Source organism: Neoarius graeffei, chromosome 10 (genome assembly GCF_027579695.1).
Source record: "Neoarius graeffei isolate fNeoGra1 chromosome 10, fNeoGra1.pri, whole genome shotgun sequence".
In the NCBI taxonomy this organism is placed as follows: Eukaryota; Metazoa; Chordata; class Actinopteri; order Siluriformes; family Ariidae; genus Neoarius; species Neoarius graeffei.
In genome coordinates, this window is record NC_083578.1 from 38,015,179 (window position 1) to 38,036,289 (window position 21,111).

Here is a 21,111-nt window from a genome sequence, read left to right on the forward strand (position 1 = left end):
CAGATCAACTCGATGACCTGGCCAGCAAACAGTCTGGATCTCAGTCCGATTGGAAATTTGGGGGGGTCCACGACAAGGCTCCATCCTGCAAAGCTGATCTGTCAACCGCGATATGAGAGAGTTGAAACCTGATTGAAGTGTTGTTTTTCATTAGTGAACTCCATGCCTCAAAGAATTCAAGCTGCCATCCAAGTCTGAGGAGGGACAACAAAGTACTAGTTATATACCGTTAGGTCCATATATATTTGGACACGGACACAATTTTTTATTTTTTTTTTAAATCTGTTTACTGAAACATATTCAAGTTACAGTTATATAATGGACATGGGCATAAAGTCCAGACTTTCAGCTTTCATTTGAGGGTATCCACATGAAAACTGGATGAAGGGTTTAGGAGTTTCAGCTCCTTAACATGTGCCACCTTGTTTTTAAAGGAATCAAAAGTAATTGGACAATTGACTCCAAGGCTATTACATGGGCAGGTGTGGGCAGTTCCTTCGTTATGTCATTCTCAATTAAGCAGATAAAAGGCTTGGAGTTGATTTGAGGTGTGGTGCTTGCATTTGGAAGATTTTGCTGTGAAGAAAACATGTGGTCAAAGGAGCTCTCCATGCAGGTGAAACAAGCCATCCTTAAGCTGCGAAAACAGGGAAAAAAAGCCATCTGAGAAATTGCTACAATATTAGGAGTGGCAAAATCTACAGTTTGGTACATCCTGAGAAAGAAAGCAAGCACTGGTGAACTCATCAATGCAAAAAGACCTGGATGCCCACAGAAGACAACAGTGGTGGATGATCGCAGAATAATTTCCATGATGAAGAGAAATCCCTTCACAACAGCCAACCAAGTGAACAACACCCTCCAGGAAGTAGGTGTATCAATATCCAAATCTACCATAAAGAGAAGACTGCATGAAAGTAAATACAGAGGGTTCACTGCATGGTGCAAGTCACTCATAAGCCTCAAGAATAAAAAGGCTAGATTGGACTTTGCTAAAAAAAACATCTAAAAAAGCCAGCACAGTTCTGGAAGAACATTCTTTGGACAGATGAAACCAAGATCAACCTCTACCACAGGGGTGTCAAACCTGATCCATAAAGGGCCTTGTGGCTGCAGGTTTTCATTCCAGCCATGCAGCAGCACACCTGACTTGGCTCATTCAATCAACTGAACTGTCTTCACACAGTCAAATACTTGCAGCCACACCCACCCTTGATTAAAGGGTGGGTGTGTCAGTTGATTGAATAAGCCAAATCAGGGTGCTGCTGCATGGCTGGAATGAAAACCTGCAGCCACACGGCCCTTTATGGATCAGGTTTGACACCCCTGCTCTACCAGAATGATGGAAAGAAAAAAGTATGGTGAAGGCGTAGTACAGCTCATGATCCAAAGTATACCACATCATATGTAAAACACGGCGGAGGCAGTGTGATGGCTTGGGCATGCATGGCTGCCAGTGGCACTGGGTCATTCGTGTTTATTGATGATGTGACACAGGACAGAAGCAGCCGGATGAATTCTGAGGTATTCAGAGACGTACTGTGTGCTCAAATGCAGCCAAACTGATTGGTCGGCATTTCATAATACAGATGGACAATGACCCAAAACATAAAGCCAAAGCAACCCAGGAGTTTATTAAAGCAAAGAAGTGGAATATTCTTGAATGGCCAAGTCAGTCACCTGATCTCAACCCAATTGAGCATGCATTTCACTTGTTAAAGACTAAACTTCAGACAGAAAGGCCCACAAACAAACAACTGAAAACCGCTACAGTAAAGGCCTGGCGGAGCATGAAAAAGGAGGAAACACAGCGTCTGGTCATGTCCATGAGTTCAAGACTTCAGGCAGTCATTGCCAACAAAGGGTTTTCAACCAAGTATTAGAAATGAACATTTTATTTACAATTATTTAATTTGTCCAATTGCTTTTGAGCCCCTGAAATGAAGGGATTGTGTTTAAAAAATGCTTTAGTTCCTCACATTTTTATGCAATCATTTTGTTCAGCCCACTGAATTAAAGCTGAAAGTCTGAACTTCAACTGCATCTGAATTGTTTTGTTCAAAATTCATTGTGGTAATGTACAGAACCAAAATTAGAAAAATGTTGTCTGTCCACATATTTATGGACCTAACTGTATGCACACGCACATGGTGTTGCGAAGATATGAAGTTTATCTTTGATTGGTGAACATATTTCTAATTGAGCAAAGTGAAGGGGTGAAAATATTTTGTTAACAGAAGATAAACTTCAAATCTTTGCACCACTGTGTAATATTCTTTATATTATATGGACACATCCACAGCGGAACTTTCCCCAAAGCGTGGATACGCTGTGTGACGTCAGCGCCATGCTGTCACGTGCAGGCCTTTTTTTTTTTTTTTAAATAAACATAAATTGAACAATGCAGAGTATTTTCTACACCTAAATATCTCCTATTCCCCTCTGAAAATGAGTAACTATAGAAATGGGAAGATATTGTAATATACAGGTCTACAGTATCCAGTACTCAACCAAGAAGTTAAAAAGGGTTTTGCTGCAGGTACTGACTGCCATTCACATCAACACACACAACCACGTTCCAGGTGCTGATTGCTAGATGACGCTGTTGAGTTGACCTCGAGTCCCTATATTATTCAGTATTGCTTTTTTTTTTTTTTTTGGTGGTGCAGTAAAATTGAAATATTTCTCTGAATTGACTGACTGTTTTCATTTAAAATCTAATTTTGCCCCTTGTATATTTGACGAGTTTAAAAAAAAAAAAAACAGCAAATTTTAATAATGTTGAACTGTGCCTTACAGGCGAAGCTCTGCATCAGTAGCATCACGTTAATCCCCCCCGGAAAGCCCTGCATTTATTTATACATTTTAATACATTTCATCAATTCATCAGAAATAACATTTCAAGTACAAGGCTTGATATTTCAAAACATCTAGCAACTACTAATTTAAATGTTGAAACAACCATTTTTAATATGCTTTTGTTGTGATACCTTTTTTACAATATATACGTATATACGACGTCACTCCCTGTTCCAGATGGGAGCCCAGGAATTAAACAAATGCAATAAAACCAAACTGTTTTTAATTGTAGGTATTGTCTTTAAAACTGTATGGATGTGCCAGAAGCCAAACCATGCATGCAGGGCATTCTCAGTCAAAAGGGATTAATGATCCAAAAGTGGAGTCTGGTCCCTTAACACAAGAACTTTATTGCCATGTTTGTGTTCAGCAAACAAGCAAGTTTTTAAACCAAGAAGTGGATATAGAAACCACTCAATGGGATTAGATCCTTACACGCTACCAACAGGATTTTTCCTAGGAGTTGGAAAATTATCCATCCATTGAGTTCCCCGACATCTCAAACTACCCGGTGCTGCAGACATCGTTCAACACGGACGCACAGATGAAAACCTGGAAGAGCATGGAGGCATACAAGTTTTTATATGTGGCTGGGTTAAAGATCTGGGGATCAGGACACTACAAGATAGATGGTGGTAGATGGATCGAAGTGCGGGAAGAGTGTTTATTTGCAGGCGTGATGGTTACGAACTCACAAGCAGAATCATAAAGCAGAGTATTTCAACAAAGTCATAAACATGGCTAGAAACAAACGTGACCCTGATAATGATAATACTTTGCAAAGCCTCTGTGAAAACAGCGTCAGTATCTGCACGTTGATTGCACTCAAATCAGTATTGGGTTGTAGGACTTTGAGCGGGTGGGTGGAGCACAGAAGTACGGCAGGCCAGAACTGAGTTGCAAAAACTCTATTGTGACACTTCTCAGTCGACACAATCTCCCAGCCACACAGACAGGCGCACGCGCGCACACATCAGTCGTCCGGTTGGGGAGAGAGAGCTCTGTTCTCTCTCTCCTTATATAGGGCGTGGTCACTGGGGCAGACACACAAACAGGTTAATTGACATCAGGTGCAGTGATTCTGCCACTTGCCTTCCCTGACTCCGCCCTCCGGTCACAGACCAACGCTTGACCACGCCCCCGCTGCCATATACCCCCACCGCCCGACTCAGGCCGGGCAGCCGCCCAGCCTGCAGCCGACACCCCCCCCCCCCCCCGACAGGAGAGGAAGTCCACCACAACCATCTGCGCCCCTGGCCTGTGGATCACCTTGAAGTTAAAGGGCTGAAGTGCCAGATACCGACGGGTGATCCGCGCGTTGGCATCCTTCATGCGGTGGAGCTAGGCACTCTTTTTTTTTTTTTTTTTCCTCTATTGTGCTGTAGCGCCCCTCACTCACTGACAGCTTTCTGCTGATGTACAGCACGGGGCAATCCTCCACCTCCTGGGACAGAACAGCCCCCAGCTCTCTGTCCGACGCGTCCATCTACAACATAAAGGGGAGAGAAAAGTCAGGGGAGTGTAACAGTGGCTCCCCGCACAGTGCAGCCTTCACCTCAGAGAAAGCCCGCTGGCATTGCTCCGTCCACTGGACCAGATCTGGTGCCCCCTTTTTATTGAGATCAGTCAGCGGGCTGGTGACATCCGAATAATTGGGTATAAACCTATGATAGTAGCCAGCCAGCCCCAGGAACTGTCTCGCCCCCTTTTTGGTCTTGGGCCTCGGGCAGGCCGCAATTGCTGCTGTCTTGTTAATTTGGGGACGCACCTGCCCATTGCCCAAGTGGAAGCCCAGATATCGTACTTCCACCCACCCAGTCGCACACTTCTTCGGGTTGGCTGTGAGACCCGCTCGCCTCAGCGACCCAAGGATGGCCCTCAGGTGTTACAGATGCCGCGGCCAGTCATTACTATAGATTATGATGTCATCTAAGTGTGGCCGCATAGGTGGCGTGGGGGCAGAGGACCCTGTCCATAAGCTGCTGGAACATAACGGGCACCCCAAACAGCCTAAAAGGAAGTGTGACAAATTGGTGTAAACCAAACGGTGTGGAAAAGGCCATTTTTTCTCGGGATAATGGAGTCAAGGGGATCTGCCAGTAACCCTTTGTCAAATCCAGTGTTGAATAAAAGCGAGCCGTGCCTAGTTGATCCAGCAACTTGTCAATATGAGGCATTGGGTACGCATCGAATTTAGACACTGCGTTGACTTTTCTATAGTCGACACAGAACTGGACTGACCCGTCGGCCTTGGGAACCAAGACCACCGAGCTGTTCCAGTCACTGTGGGACTCCTCGATGATGCCCATTTCAAGCATGGCCTTGAGTTCTTCCTGAACCACCTTTCTCTTGTGGTCGGGTAGCCTGTAAGGGCGGCTGCGCACTATCACCCCTGGGGGCGTCTCAATGTGGTGTTCTATGAGGTGGGTGCAGCCGGGCAGGGGCGAGAACATGTCCGAAAATTCGGTCTGCAACTGGGCAACCTCTGTGATTTGGGTCAGGGAGAGGTGGTCTCCACAGGGGACCGGAGAGGTAAGCAATGTCAATGTTCCCTTTTGAACCTCCGGCCCCAGCTCCGCTTTCTCCGGAACCAATGACACCAACGCCACGGGGACCTCCTCGTTCCAGAGTTTGAGCAGATTGAGGTGGTAAATCTGTAGCGCGCCACCCCTGTCCGTTCGCCTCACCTCGTAGTCAACGTCCCCGACTTGCCGTGTGACCTCAAAGGGTCCTTGCCACTTGGCGATCAATTTGGAGCTCAACGTGGGCAACAGTACGAGTACTTTATCTCCCGGTGCAAACTCCCTATGGTGCGTACCCCTGTCGTACAGGCAGATTTGCCGTTCATGGGGCTGCCGCAAATTCTCCTGGGTTAGGTGTGCGAGTGTGTGGAGTTTTGCACGCAGGTCAATTGACATATTGAATTTCATTTTTGCTCGGTGAAGGTCCCTCCTCCCAATTTTCCCGCAGTACATCTAGGATGCTGCGTGGCTTACGCCCATATAATAATTTGAACAGGGAGAACCCCGTGGAGGCTTGTGGGACCTCTCGCACTGCAAATAACAGGGGTTCGAGCCATTTATCCCAATTGCGTGCATCCTCGTGTACAAACTTTTTGATTATATTTTTGAGGGTGCGATTGAACCATTGGACTAAACCGTCCATTTGTGGGTGATTTAAACGCTGGTACGGATCGGCTTAATTCCCGGTAACCCATACAGTTCGCGCAGTGTGCGTGACATAAACAAAGTGCCTTGGTCAGTCAGAATCTCTTTGCGGATTCCGACTCGGGAGATGACGTGGAAGAGTGCTTCCGCAATACTACGTGCTGAGATATTGCGAAGCAGCACTGCTTCCGGGTATCGTGTTGCATAGTCCACCAGAACTAAAATAAAGCGTTACCCTCGTGTTGACCGATCTAATGGCCCGACGAGATCCATCCCAATTCTTTCGAACGGGGTCTCGATTAATGGCAGAGGGCGCAAAGGCGGTTTTGGAATGGCCGCTGGATTTACTAATTGGCATTCCCGGCATGCTGTACACCACCTACGGACATTGCCGCGAATCCCTGGCCAATAGAACCAGGCCATTATTTGGGCTTGTGTCTTATCCTGCCCCAAGTGTCCAGCCATGGGATTAAAGTGAGCCGCCGGGAATACCAATTCCCGGCGGCTCTTTGGGATCAAAAGTTGTGTGAGCGGCCCTTTAGTCTGAGTGTCCTGCGTCACTCGGTATAATCGATCCTTCATAATGGAGAAATAGGGGAAGGACAGGGTGGTGTTTCGCTGGAGCGTTTGACCATCAATTACTCTCACTTGGTCAAACGTATGCCGCAGAGTCTCGTCTCGCGACTGCTCTAACGGGAAATCCGCGAGGGATTCCCCGAGAGAGGGAGGAGGAGCCTGCTGCTCCTCACTCTGACGCAGTGATGACGTAGACGGTTCTGTGATAGCTGCTCCCGCCAGTGCCACACCGGGACACCCCCCCCCCCCCCCCCCCCCCCCCCCCCCCCCCCCCCCCGCTAAACTATGGCAGGACCCACTCTTCGCTAAATGAGTCATTAATTCCCAAAATCCTGGCCAATCAGTCCCCAAAATTATTGAGTGGGTAAGGTGAGGATTAACCACCGCCTTTACACAAAATTTTTCCGCTTAAAATAGAATGTGGACGGACACTAAAGGGTTCACAACTATGTGAACATCCCCGTGCACACACAACACCTTCACCAATTGTGCTCCCCTCAATGCCTCGTCTTGCACCAGGCTTTGGTGGATTGAGGTCTGATTACAGCCGGAGTCCACCAAAGTCTGATACGTATCCCTTTGGACACTCACCGGTATGCAATACGCTCCGGCCCGCTCGAGGGCGGTTCCTGGCGCGTCGGGGGTCCGGACCACCGCGCCCACCTCTATTGTTGAGCACTGATGCTGGAGGTTCCCCGGCTCCCCGCAGCGCCAGCAAACCGGCCCGAGGTCTCTCTCTCTCTCTCTCTCTCTCTCTCTCTCTCTCTCTGCACTGGTGCTCTGGGGCTCACTCACCTGAGGAGGGAGAGAGACAGACACGGAAGCGGGAAACAGGAGGGTACCACGGGTGCGGCGGGCTGGCTGGGGGAACGGGGCGAGGATGAGACACAGAAGGGAAGGGAGAGAGAGGAGATCTGCGATCCTGCCGTGGGAACAGCTGCCAAATGATCCTCCGCCAACTTGATGGCCTGATCCAGCGAGGCCGGGCGATGGCACTGGACCCACTCCGCGGTCCCTTTGGGAAGTCGGGCGATGAACTGCTCTAGTGCCACCAGATCGACGATTCCCTCGGCGTCGTGGTTGTCAGCCCTCAGCCACTGCTGGCAGGAGTCCCGGAGTTGCTGGCCAAACGCAAACGGGCGGCCACCCTCTTCTAGGCGTAGAGCGCGGAAGCGCTGGAGGCGTTCTGGGGTGCGCCCCACACCCTGGAGGATGACCTGGCGCAGGTCCACGTAGACCAGCTGGCTGTCGGCGGGGAGCTGTTGCACGGCCAGCTGCGCCTCGCCCGTTAGCAGGGGGAGGAGGCGCACCATTCCACCGGCCAGCCCCAGGCCTCTGCTGCTTGCTCGAAGAGCGCTAGGAAGGCCTCGGGGTCGTCGTGTGCGCCCATCTTTGTTAGGGTGAGGTGGGGAGGGCCCATGGAGGCGCCGGATCCCGCCGACGCGAGGAGGTGCTGGAACGCCTGACAATCTTCCTGTTGTGCCAGCACCAGGGCCTCGAACCTTTTGCGTTTGCTCCTTTCGACCAGCGCCTGGTGCTGGCTCTGTTGGGCCGTGGCAAGGGCGTGGATCAGGTCCACGAAGGGGGAGGACTGCATGGGGCTGTTCTCTTCTGTGCTTCTTCCCGGGTTTCAGCACCACTGTAGGACTTTGAGCGGGTGGGTGGAGCACAGAAGTACGGCAGGCCAGATCTGAGTTACAAAAGCTCTTTGTGTCGACTGAAAAGTGTCACAATAATTTCCCAGCCGCAGAGACACGCGCGCACATCAGTCGTCTGGTTGGGGAGCGGGCTCTCTCCTTCTGCTCTCTCCTTCTGCTCTCTCCTTCTATAGGGCGCAGTCACTGGGGCAGGCACACAAACAGGTTAATTGACATCAGGTGCAGTGATTCTACCACTTACCTTCCCTGACTCCACCCTCCGGTCGCAGACCGACGCTTGACCATGCCCCCGCTGCCACACGGGTGTTTCCCATAATGACTGGGTCCTGTGAGCGCGCACGGCCGCTTGAGCGTGGAAAGGCACAACAGTCAAATGTTCACCTGCTGTGTGACTGCAACTTTTAGCTCACGTGTATATCGCCACCAAAATGCCTCAATTTCATCGATAACCCATCTCGAGCTGTCGTGTGACCAGAGCTTAATGAGGCAGATGTGATGTCGGATGCAACTCAGCAATTGTACCCTACTAAAAGTAAAAATTAGCTTCAACTTGGGGGGGGGGATTGCAGCCCACTAATAGGGTGTGGCCCAGTGGTTGTGAAACACTGGTTTATAACATGCTTTGACATAACAGGAGTGGTTTGTAGCACTGCATAATAATCCTGGCTCATGTAGTCCATCTTAAACCAGTTTCTCTCCATGTTCTCTTAGCCTCCCACTCAAACAGGTGCGACAGAAGTTTAATTCCATGGACATATCAATTAAGGAGAATCTGCGTGAGGTCATTGAGGAATCCTCCAACAAATTTGGGTAGGACACTGTTTGTTTATATTCAGCGAATGTTTTTCAGACCATTTCAAAATGACTCCCAAACCTTTCCTTGGCTCAAATGGAACACTTTCTCTGTGGGTATAAGAATGAAGGACATCCGTGTACAGACGTTTGGCGTGCACTTTGGCTTTAAGAATCGTTTCTTGGCGAGCGATGTGGTGCACGCTGCAGCGGCCCTGCTGGAGAATGTGGAGAAGGAGGAGACTGCGACAGACAACTTCATCAAAGCTCTCGATTGCCTCTCAAGGTGGGCTCAAACACAACATGCATCCAAAAGTTTATTAGACCAGTTTAAAGCCAAAGAAAGCCCAAAAAATCAACACCTTTATGCTGACAGATAATATCCATACAAGACATGTTTGAGTGTTCACTTGTTCATATTTATACCTGTACACAGAGCTCGATATTAAGGACTGCCCGATTGCCCGGGGCAAGTGAAACATGCATTCGGGCAAGTGGGATATGTCCCCAACTGGGCAAGTTGGAATGAGCATATATTACAAACTCGCACCACAAAAATTAGGCTTTTTGATCTTTTATTTCAGTTTCTAAAAGCGTCCCTCACTACATATTCGCTATTATGTTTTGGCTGTTTTCTTGGTCTCCGTTTCATTTACTGCTTTGCAAGTTATTTTATATCCCCCCACTGTTGTCGTATGGTACGCATACTGTTTATTAGACCCCTTGCACATGACGTCACACATCACATGATAATTACAGCTGGGGTCAGACAGACACCGTCTTTTGTGCAAGCAAGGCTTAATCTGTCATCAACATGGTTAATTTTTGCACTGTTTTTGCTTCTTCAAACAGAGAAATAGATAAAAGGCATTACTGTCTCCTGCTATCAAGAAAAATGTTAACAAATAGAAGCAAATGCTTCAAGAACAGCGAGGAAATGAGTGGTTAAAGAATATGAGGAGAGGAGCTCAGCCTGAAAACTCCAGAGAAATTCATGATTGTATTTAAAATGTATTTTACAAAAACAAAGTCGGAAGTGAGGATGGAAAAGTTTGATTAAGAATTTCATTTTATTTTTTTTCTGCTCACATTCGAGTCAGCTCCTTCATGAAAGTGTTTGATTTTCTTAAAGGTGAAGCCGCTTCCTTATTCGACACAGAAAACCCAGATTGGTTTCAAACAACTCTGGCATAAAAAAAACTCAAGAAGGAGTGACATGCGCGATAAATTCTGAAAGAACAGATTAAGAGCAAAGAGAGCTGGAGCTTTGTTTCTGTTATCAAAGGAACACAGTCCTGTGCAAAATATATATGATTTTTTTATATATATATCCTCCACCTCTAGGTTTAATTAAAAAATAAAATAAAAAAACCCACCCACGCTGCGTCATGACAAAGCAGCTGCACTGATTCAGTTACAGGTTGCCAGGTCTGTATAAAACACCCACAACCTACACACTAAATTTTAAACTCAAACGTTATCCTGTCTGTCATGGATGTTTTTTTGGTTTTTTTTTAAATAAACCTAGAGGTGGATGATATGACGACAAACTGATATAAATATTCTCAAACACGTTACTGTTCAAAAGTCTTGGCACCCTATTGTTTTCTTCATGCAAACTTTGTTATAGATTTCTACTTTATGATTTCTACATTATCGAGTAATGAACCTATAGTCAGAGAGAGTTCTACACAAACACGCTGAACTTTACAACAACTGCATGCATGTGAAATGGAAATAAATTGACTAAGGCAGGAAAAACTATTTTGGATAAAATTGCTATTGTCCGTTACAAGTAAAAAGTAACCACTAACCAAACTTAATAATAAACTTTAATCAATAACCAAACTTCAACTCAACGTGTGATCATTTTATGTTGCAATTCACAACTATTCTATGGTTTTCCTAAAAAAAAAAAGTAGCACTCGCAAAATAGAGGGTAAGTGGAAATTTACCCCCACTTTCCCCCCAGGGCAAATGGGTTTAAAAGTTAATGTTGAGCCCTGGTATACTGTGTACAGATTTTATTTTGTGACAAAAAGCGTGTGTGTGTGTGTGTAGGAGCAACATAGAAAGGCTGCATTTGGGAATTGAGCTTGCGAAGAAAAAGCTGAAGGCTATTCAGCAGACAGTGGCCAGCTGTATCTGCACTAATCTTATTCTCTCACAGGGACCCTTTCTTTACTGCCATTTACTGGAGGTAGGAATAACTACATGTACCCGTTTTCATTTTCATTCTCTGTGTAAATTCTAGATAGAAGATTAAACTTGGATGTGTAATTTAAAAAATATTTTTGGATACTTGTTGTGAAACAGGGATGAGAGTTTTCCGCTTTTCCTGAGTAAAAATCAACCGTTTTATATTATGCCAAATCCGTTGAGAATTTTTTTTTTTCCTTTGAGGGGGGTTGGGGTATGTTCCTTCGTGATACTCAAGTGTAATTCATTCTTACGACCATGTTACATGTTTACATTTTCGCCATCTTTAGTCTCGCTAAGTCTCGTGGTAGAATACGTGTTATCTACAATGTAATTGGCCAAAACATTGGCTATAATGCTCTCGCCATCAATCATAACAGTTCTTACAAAAGTACCCACATCCGTTCTATTTTATCGAAACTTGCACATGTTCATCGTCGCTGCTCTTCAAAAATACGTTTCTCTTTCGTATCTGCTTTTTTACTCAATATGCCAAATACAATTGACAAGCGAGACGAAGCGAAGGTACGTGAAATCGATGCTGGTATAAAAAACAAGTTTAGGTGGGATTGGTTGGATCGTAAAGTTGCGATAACTTCAGTAGATGGCAAGCATGAACCCGTGTCTGTTACCATCAGCGATTTCATTAAGAAATTCGGCGTCGCGTGAAAAGCACTGGGTACTGTGTGTGATGACGTGGTTAACTACCGATTAAGAGGACTGAAAGCATTTGAGAGCCACGCTGTAACCGCAAAACATCGGAAGCAGGCATTTTTATTGAAGAGCAATTATTCATTATCAAGTGCTTTTCAATCGAGGACATAGGGAGAAAAGGTCAGTCACCCTAAGAAATTTTATTTAATATATGAACATTTTGATAATTAATAGAACTTAAGTTTAATGTGAATTTAGTTTGTCATTTTTGTTGATCATGAATTATAACCATACCCTTGAATGTAGAATGTGATTTTATTTTGAATTCAAACAATACTCCTATTGATTTGATGCACATTTTCATGTAAATATATAAAAAAAAGACAATTTTTTTTTTATCTACTACAGCTCAGATTGCAGGAAAAGTGGTTTGTAAGGCCTTATTTTTCAAAATTTTCCTGGGGGGTATCCCTCCCAGACCCCCCACCCCCGTTGGCTTCAGGTGCCTTCAACGCCCTCGCATACCTTTTATCTTGTTTTCTGCTTCTTTTTTTTTTAATGACCACCCACTCTCATCCCTGGTGAAAGTTCTTGGCTGATATTCATAGTGTTTTATGAAGCATGATTTGTTTTAATAAACTTTTTTATTTTGACATTTTAGGGAACTCCAGATGTAAAGCTCTTTTCCAAGCCTTTGGCCCTGACTCTGCTCTGTAAATACCTGCTCAAGGCCTTTGTCTGCTCTGTAAGCACTACACATGACTGATGCATAGTTAAATATGACTTTCTTTTTGGGATCAATTGAGTTTCTCACTCACAATTTAGCACAGGAACATTTTGGAAATAATATTGGCTGACCCCTTTTTTTAGGGGGGGGGGTCTATCAGATGTATTCCATTCAGCCAGCATGATATTGAACTCATTCAGTATCATGCTAGCTGAATGATGGACCATGAAAAAAAAGCCATTATTTTACTTACGCACTCTTCATGTCCGCGTTCTCGAAGGCCAACCCAAGCTTACCTGTGACTTGGTGCTATTAGCGCTGCAGTCCAGTTACCCCAATAATTATAATAATTATTATTGTTATTATTTTCCCTGTGTAATTTACTTGGTTACTTTTAAAATAAACATCGACAACTACACACAACGGAGCGACCTGGCAGCCAAAATTCTCTCAAAATCTTCCATTTTTAACAAAGCAAACCTCGCAGCCATGTTTGTTTACAAACTGTCAGTCACTCATGAGTGCAGAAGTTTTATGTCTCTATCATGTCTCTTTTTTCCAGTTTTTCTATGTCCATTGGTATGTTTTTCACTTGTAAATATGCATGAAGAATATATAATGAAGTTTTGGTATCCTTTCGGGTGTTCAGTGCATCTTCGGTTTTCAGTTTATTTATTTAGTGCTTTTAAATCTAACACTGGATTAGCCTCGTCTTCTCTCTTTTCCAAAGAAATGATTGTGCGCACGCAAAGCAGAAAAGTTTTGCCATTGGATCTTCGCGTGAGCGCTGATGTGTGCCATCGTGTTGTCTTGACAGCGTGCAATATTGCTACAGTATTGCATGCTCATTCTCCATTGGGGAGAGTGATGTAATACGTGGAGGATAAGTGATATGAGAATTTTGCATGCCATCAATAAACCCGCTAGAAGGGAATAGAGCATGTTTTATATTCCATGAAAAAAGTGGCCCGTATGTATAATAGACCTTATTTATCCAGCTGGATATTAATGGTTTGTTTTTTAAATTGTTCATATGAGTGTTTACACACACGTTTTAGTATTCATGAAAATCACGTAATTTTGGAAAACTTTCTTCTCCTACTCGTGCTCCTGAGTGTATGTAAATATACTGTACACATAAGACTAAAGGCCTCTACACACCAGATCAGCAAAAAATTGTGATAAATTTTAGCACACAGTATGCACACTGAGTCCAATTCAATTATTATTTATTTTATTTTAAAATACTTAGCATTCTGTTTCGTGTTTTTTTTTTCATGTTGGTTTCGTGCCTCAGCTGTCAGTAGTGTCCTGAGTGAATGATGGGATCATCTAGTAGTGATGGAAAATAAACCGTAATTCTAAACATGTTCTCAGGGAAGAGAATGTTTTGGGTACACCAAATGTTGGAACGGAGACAACAACAGGAAGCGTTTCATAATCTTGTTCAAGAGGCTGAGAGACGGGATGTTGAGCAACAAGAGCGATTGGTCGATGCGTTTATTCATAGTGCAAAAGAGAAATGCCGCTTTTTGCCGTGTAATACAAGTACAATGCAACCCTGCGATGATGAACTCTGAACTTTTGCATATAATGAACTAAGTTTGTGACCCTCGCCTTTAAAGGAGAACTGGAGTAACTTTTAAATCTGCTTTATTTCTTAATGTGTTTATTCAATTATGTTTTCAGTTTTATTAAACTTATATTGTGACTCGTATTGGCATATATTACACTTGCCAGCCTTTTCGGTTTTTAGCCATGTTGAATGTAGTTCGTATGGTCCATGGCAGGCGTCGCTTATCCGCGCGATCTTCACGAGACTTGTGCGAGACTTCAAACGTGAAGTGTCAGCGCTGCCATTTTGAAAACTGTTTACACAGTGGCCAGATCGCCATATTGTTCCAATTTAGATTAATTTTGAGATTTGCCAGCTTCATCAGTGATGGAGTGTCAGTCCTGCATGCTGTGGCGTGTGTACCTGAAGGCGCGCTGAGTGGACTCCAGCACGCGTGCCGTGAACAAGGCGCACCTGAGCTCAATTAAGGAACTGTGTGTTTGCCTGTTTAAGAACTGTGCTGATGCATTTGCATCGCAAAGTATTACGATATGTATGTACGCATTCCCGAGCCTTTCTACCTGTTGTCTTGATTTCCTGTTTCACGATCCTTGTACCTGTTTCTCATTCTTGTCCTCGCTTAGCCTTTGATGTACTGTTTGCGCCTCGACCGACCCTTTTGTCTGTATTCTCGTTTTTGACCTAGCCTGCCGTTTTGGATTGTTTGCTTGTGTATATATTGTCTCACTGTATATATTCTGCACTTTATTAAACTGTATACTTCTGCACATACATCCAACTACCTCGCGCACGTGACATGGAGATTATTCCATACGACATGGAACCAACATGGAGTAGAGAAGAGTTGGAAAGACGACAGGATAAGGACTAGTCTGTCGCACTGGTATTTACGTCATTACTGTCGCACAATTAAAACGTGCCAGATCAGGCGGCTGGTGGATTTTCAAAATAATAAATACATGCATTTATTTTTGTGATAAATAGATATTATACTGAGCACATTTCCCACATAATCCTCATTAAGGTTTCAGACAGCACTACAAAATGGCGTCCCCGCTATATAGTGCCCTATATAGTGAGTAGGGAGCGATTTCGGACACAGGGAAAACTTCCAGCTTGATTACGTCAGCATTCGAAGGAGGGCGCGCGCGTCTTTTGACAATGTTGGCAGATGTCAGTTTGATTTCTGCTGTACGTTTTACTTCCTACGAAGTCTCGCACAGGTCTCAGCGAATCTCGTTTACGGCCATCGCTTTGACATATGGACTAATAAGAAAAGATAGAAAGCACAACTTATTTCACAAGTGTGTGATGAATATTCCTCTCTGCATTTAACCCATCTGAAGCAGTGAACACATACATGCGCACATGCACGTGAGCAATGAGCACACAAACATACCCAGAGCAGTGGGCAACCATGCTAACAGCGCCCGGGGAGCAGTCGGGAGTTAGGTGCCTTGCTCAAGGGCACCTCAGCCCAAGGCCATCCCATATTAACCTCACCGCATGTCTTTGGACTGTGGGGGAAACCGGAGCACCTGGAGGAAACCCACGCAGACACAGGGAGAACATGCAAACTCCACACAGAAAGGCCCTCACTGGGCTCGAACCCAGAACCTTCTTGCTGTGAGGCGACTGTGCTAACCACTACACCACCGTGCCGCCCATATTACAGAGCATATTTCAAACACTCATAACTTGCTATAGCAGTGACAAAATAGCTGTCAGAAATGCATTCCTACATTTTATATAATGAGAAATAGAATTTTGATGATAAATTTGCCTTCAGTTCCCCTTTAATGACCACAGTCTGAGTCTTTAAAAAAAAAAAAGTGGCATGTCCACATGCGTTGGTGCTGCAGATTCCAAGCACCATTAGGACTCCATTACAGCACTTACTGTATAAGGACTCTCTAAACACAGACTTGAAGTATACACACTGTACCTAGTATCTCATGTTATCAAGCCTTGTATCTGTGTATTGCCTTTCTGGTTTTGACTTTGTGTATTTGGTCTGCCATTCTGTTTGCGTCTCGTGTGACCATCGCTCACTTCACAACCCTGCCTTTGTCCTTATGTTTTTGAACTGTTCACCTGCCTGTTTGTAAATAAACACTTCCTGCAATTACCATCCATCATTCGCCTGCTCACACGACACACTGAGCCAATGCCTCCTCTTCCCACCAGAGACTAACAATAAGTAATCAAGTCCACAGTCAAGTTAACAATCCGTGTTAACGCCATAAAACAAAGCCTTAATGAGCCTCGCTTACATGTCGATCAGTAACAATTATTGAGAACGGTGATCAAAGGATCAGTAAAAGGACGAAATGAATGCTGATGCCACTAAACACCTACTTAACGCATACCGGCACTGTTTTTAAACACCCTCTGCCCAGCCTTGTGGCATAACATAATGACTTCATCTGTGATCTTGCAAAACATGGATGAATTGAATGGTGAGGAGTTGGAAAACATTGCGAGTCAGTGGGTGGATTTTGACAACCATACACGGTAACTCGGTCATCTTCATAACGGGCAAAGAAATCATCGCTTCCATTTGCGATCCTTTTAACTGTCAACGAACCGCGATAGTGACTCAGAAGGCGAAGTTTGTGATGAGGAAAATGTGCCTAAAATTTCATGAGCAGTATGATTAAAAAGTCAGAATAACAAAGTCTCCCAAAGAGTTTGTTATAGCTGGGTTGCAGTGTACTCCATGACAAAAACAAGAGTTAGGAAAAAAAAATTGATGTGCAAATTAATCACATGAGAAAATGCCCCCGGTGTGTAAAGGCCTAAAGAAGTTCAATTACTACCTTGGATGATCGACTTTTAACTCAAGATCTAAACTAATGAGCACTGTAACACAGTATCGCAGGAGTTTTGGTTGCTCAAGTAATCTTAAATATTTCTCACAAGTCTTTATTTAGAAAGGTTCTGTCTCTTTGGCCACGCTTGTCCTAAAAGAAAATGTGGAATTTATTAATTCATATTTAATTTGTAGCGGTTCAATAAAAAGCCCTTGATTCCCATCTGTGTGTTAGACTCGGAATAAGCGCTGTAAGCTGTTGCCACTCATTATGGCTGCTCCGATGGATGTGGAGAAGGGCACCGTCATAGTCTTAGGCATTCCACCAGAGTCTGAGACCTCTAACAAGAAGAAGTAAGTAGAATTGGGGCTCCCAAACTTATGGGGGGGGATTGCCTAATTTTACAGATTCATTGTTTTTGTTTGTTTATTATTTTAGAAATACAACCCCAATTCCAAAAAAGTTGGGACAAAGTACAAATTGTAAATAAAAACGGAATGCAATGATGTGGAAGTTTCAAAATTCCATATTTTATTCAGAATAGAACATAGATGACATATCAAATGTTTAAACTGAGAAAATGTATCATTTAAAGAGAAAAATTAGGTAATTTTAAATTTCATGACACCACCACATCTCAAAAAAGTTGGGACTAGGCCATGTTTACCACTGTGAGACATCCCCTTTTCTCTTTACAACAGTCTGTAAACGTCTGGGGACTGAGGAGACAAGTTGCTCAAGTTTAGGGATAGGAATGTTAACCCATTCTTGTCTAATGTAGGATTCTAGTTGCTCAACTGTCTTAGGTCTTTTTTGTCGTATCTTCCGTTTTATGATGCGCCAAATGTTTTCTATGGGTGAAAGATCTGGACTGCAGGCTGGCCAGTTCAGTACTTGGACCCTTCTTCTACGCAGCCATGATGCTGTAATTGATGCAGTATGTGGTTTGGCGTTGTCATGTTGGAAAATGCAATGTCTTCCCTGAAAGAGACGTCGTCTGGATGGGAGCATATGTTGCTCTAGAACCTGGATATACCTTTCAGCATTGATGGTGTCTTTCCAGATGTGTAAGCTGCCCATGCCACACGCACTAATGCAACCCCATACCATCAGAGATGCAGGCTTCTGAACTGAGCGCTGATAACAACTTGGGTCGTCCTTCTCCTCTTTAGTCCGAATGACACGGCATCCCTGATTTCCATAAAGAACTTCACATTTTGATTCGTCTGACCACAGAACAGTTTTCCACTTTGCCACAGTCCATTTTAAATGAGCCTTGGCCCAGAGAAGACGTCTGCGCTCCTGGATCATGTTTAGATACGGCTTCTTCTTTGAACTATAGAGTTTTAGCTGGCAACGGCGGATGGCACGGTGAATTGTGTTCACAGATAATGTTCTCTGGAAATATTCCTGAGCCCATTTTGTGATTTCCAATACAGAAGCATGCCTGTATGTGATGCAGTGCCGTCTAAGGACCTGAAGATCACGGGCACCCGATATGGTTTTCCGGCCTTGACCCTTACGCACAGAGATTCTTCCAGATTCTCTGAATCTTTTGATGATATGCGCTGTAGATGATATGTTCAAACTCTTTGCAATTTTACACTGTCGAACTCCTTTCTGATATTGCTCCGCTATTTGTTGGCGCAGAATTAGGGGGATTGGTGATCCTCTTCCCATCTTTACTTCCGAGAGCCGCTGCCACTCCGAGATGCTCTTTTTATACCCAGTCATGTTAATGACCTATTGCCAATTGACCTAATGAGTTGCAATTTGGTCCTCCAGCTGTTCCTTTTTTGTACCTTTAACTTTCCCAGCCTCTTATTGCCCCTGTCCCAACTTTTTTGAGATGTGTTGCTGTCATGAAATTTCAAATGAGCCAATATTTGGCATGAAATTTCAAAATGTCTCACTTTCAGCATTTGATATGTTGTCTATGTTCTATTGTGAATACAATATCAGTTTTTGAGATTTGTAAATTATTGCATTCCGTTTTTATTTTCACTTTGTACTTTGTCCCAACTTTTTTGGAATCGGGGTTGTATTACAAAACAAATTTTGTAACTTGAAATGTTACTTGACATCAAATTCAATCAAGCTACATTTAACCGAAGTGTGTGCGCAATTCTTATCAGTCTCAGAATGTAAGAATGTGTAAGAGTTCAACAATATAAACCAAGAAATTTCCCCATCAGTCTACCTCCAGTAAGAAAAGTAGCATTTTGGCTCGATTCACATGCTTATAATACTTTCTAGTCCATGACTGAGCGTCACCATTATTCCTATTATATTTGGTGTTTGAATTTCAAGAACCTCTCATGTAGCCTTCAAACCAACTGAAACCTGTTTTGCGCACCAGTCTTCTGTATTTTCCAGATTTAAAAAAATCCTTTCAACTGTAACGTCCACGTTATGGATTTGAGACAGCTCACGACATGGCAGAAAGTGCAATCGCTTTTAATCCTCCAGTCGTATATAAAATCTGCAGCCGAGTGCATGAATGACACTGCTTGCACCACCACTGATTCTGCTCACGCAAGCAAAGTCATGCATCAAGTATAAACCAGGCTCCTCTATTTTGCATTGTGCTGTATTACACCACCCCAGCATGGATCATTTAACTGTAACACAGGGTTCCCATGAGCATGAGATTTCTGGAATATCATGGAAGTTTTAAAAAGTCTATTCCTGACATGGAAAGTCAGGAGATTTGAGCTTATTTTGGGTCAAGCCATGAAATGGTGTCTTGCAAAAGTATTCATCCCCCTTGGTGTTTGTCCTGTTTTGTCGCATTACAAGCTGGAATTAAAATGGATTTTTGGGTGGTTAGCACCATTTGATTTACACAACATGCCTACCACTTTAAAGGTGCACATTGTTTTATTGTGACACAAACAATAATTAAGACGAAGAAAAAACAGAAATCTGGAGTGTGCCTAGGTATTCACTCCCTTTGGTATGAAACCCCTAAATAAGAGCTGGTCCAACCAATTCACTTCATAAGTCACATAATTAGTTGAGTAACATCTGCCTGTGTACAATCGGTATCACATGATGTCTGTATAAATCAACTTGTTCTGGAAGGACCCTGACTCTGCAACACCACCAAGCAAGCAACATGGAAACCAAGGAGCACTCCAAACATGTCAGAGACAAAGTTGTGGAGAAGTATGGATCAGGGTTGGGTTATAAAAAATATCCCAAACTTTGAATATCCCTGGGAGCACCATTAAATTCTTATAGCAAAATGGAAAGAATATGGCACTACTACAAACCTGACAAGAGAAGGCCGCCCACCAAAACTCACAGACCGGGCAAGGAGGGCATTAATCAGAGATGCAACAAAGACACCAAAGAGAACACTGAAGGAGCTGCAAAGATCCATAGCAGAGATGGGAGTATCTGTCCAGAGGACCACTTTAAGCCATACACTCCACAGAGTGGGGCTTTATGGAAGAGTGGCCAGAAAAATAATTGCTTAAGAAAACACGTTTGGAGTTTTCCCCAACAGCATGTGGCAGACTCACCACACACAGAAGATTCTCTGGTCAGATGAGACTAAAATTGATCTTTTTGGCCATCGTGGGAAATGCCATGTGTGACACAAACCCAACACCCTGAGAACACCATTCCTACAATGAAGCCTGGTGGTGGCAGCATGATGCTGTGGATGGAAAAGATGGATGGCACTAAATAAAGGGCAATTCTGGAAGAAAACCTGTTTGAGTTGGCCAGAGGTTTGAGACTGGGATAAAGGTTCACATTCCAGCAGGACAATGACCCTAAACATACTGCTAAAGCTACACTGGAATGGTTTAAAGGGAAACATTTAAATGTCTTGGAATGGCCTAATCAAAGGCCCAGACCTCAATCTAATTGAGAATCTGTGGCATAACTTGAAGGAGTTCAAGCAGTTTTGCCTTGAGGAATGGGCAAAAATCCCAGTGGCTAGATGTGCTAAGCTAATAGAGACATACCCCAAGAGACTTGCAGCTGTAATTGCAGCAAAAGGTGGCTCTACAAAGTATTGACATTGGGTGAATACCTATGCACACTCCAGATTTGTTTTTTCATCTTCATTATTGTTTGT

At 44.0% G+C, this 21,111-nt stretch overlaps 1 protein-coding gene across 2 annotated transcripts in view; it reads left to right on the forward strand.

Moving 5' to 3' along the window:
* The window catches only part of cdc45 (CDC45 cell division cycle 45 homolog (S. cerevisiae)), a 48,344-nt gene that overhangs the window by 24,048 nt on the left and 3,185 nt on the right, over positions 1-21,111 (forward strand). For both annotated transcript variants that reach the window (XM_060931766.1, XM_060931765.1), the window contains exons 12-16: positions 8,972-9,070; positions 9,177-9,338; positions 11,114-11,252; positions 12,567-12,650; positions 17,256-17,374. In XM_060931766.1, coding sequence (XP_060787749.1) covers positions 8,972-9,070; positions 9,177-9,338; positions 11,114-11,252; positions 12,567-12,650; positions 17,256-17,374 — 603 coding nt within the window. The remainder of the gene's footprint in view (positions 1-8,971; positions 9,071-9,176; positions 9,339-11,113; positions 11,253-12,566; positions 12,651-17,255; positions 17,375-21,111) is intronic.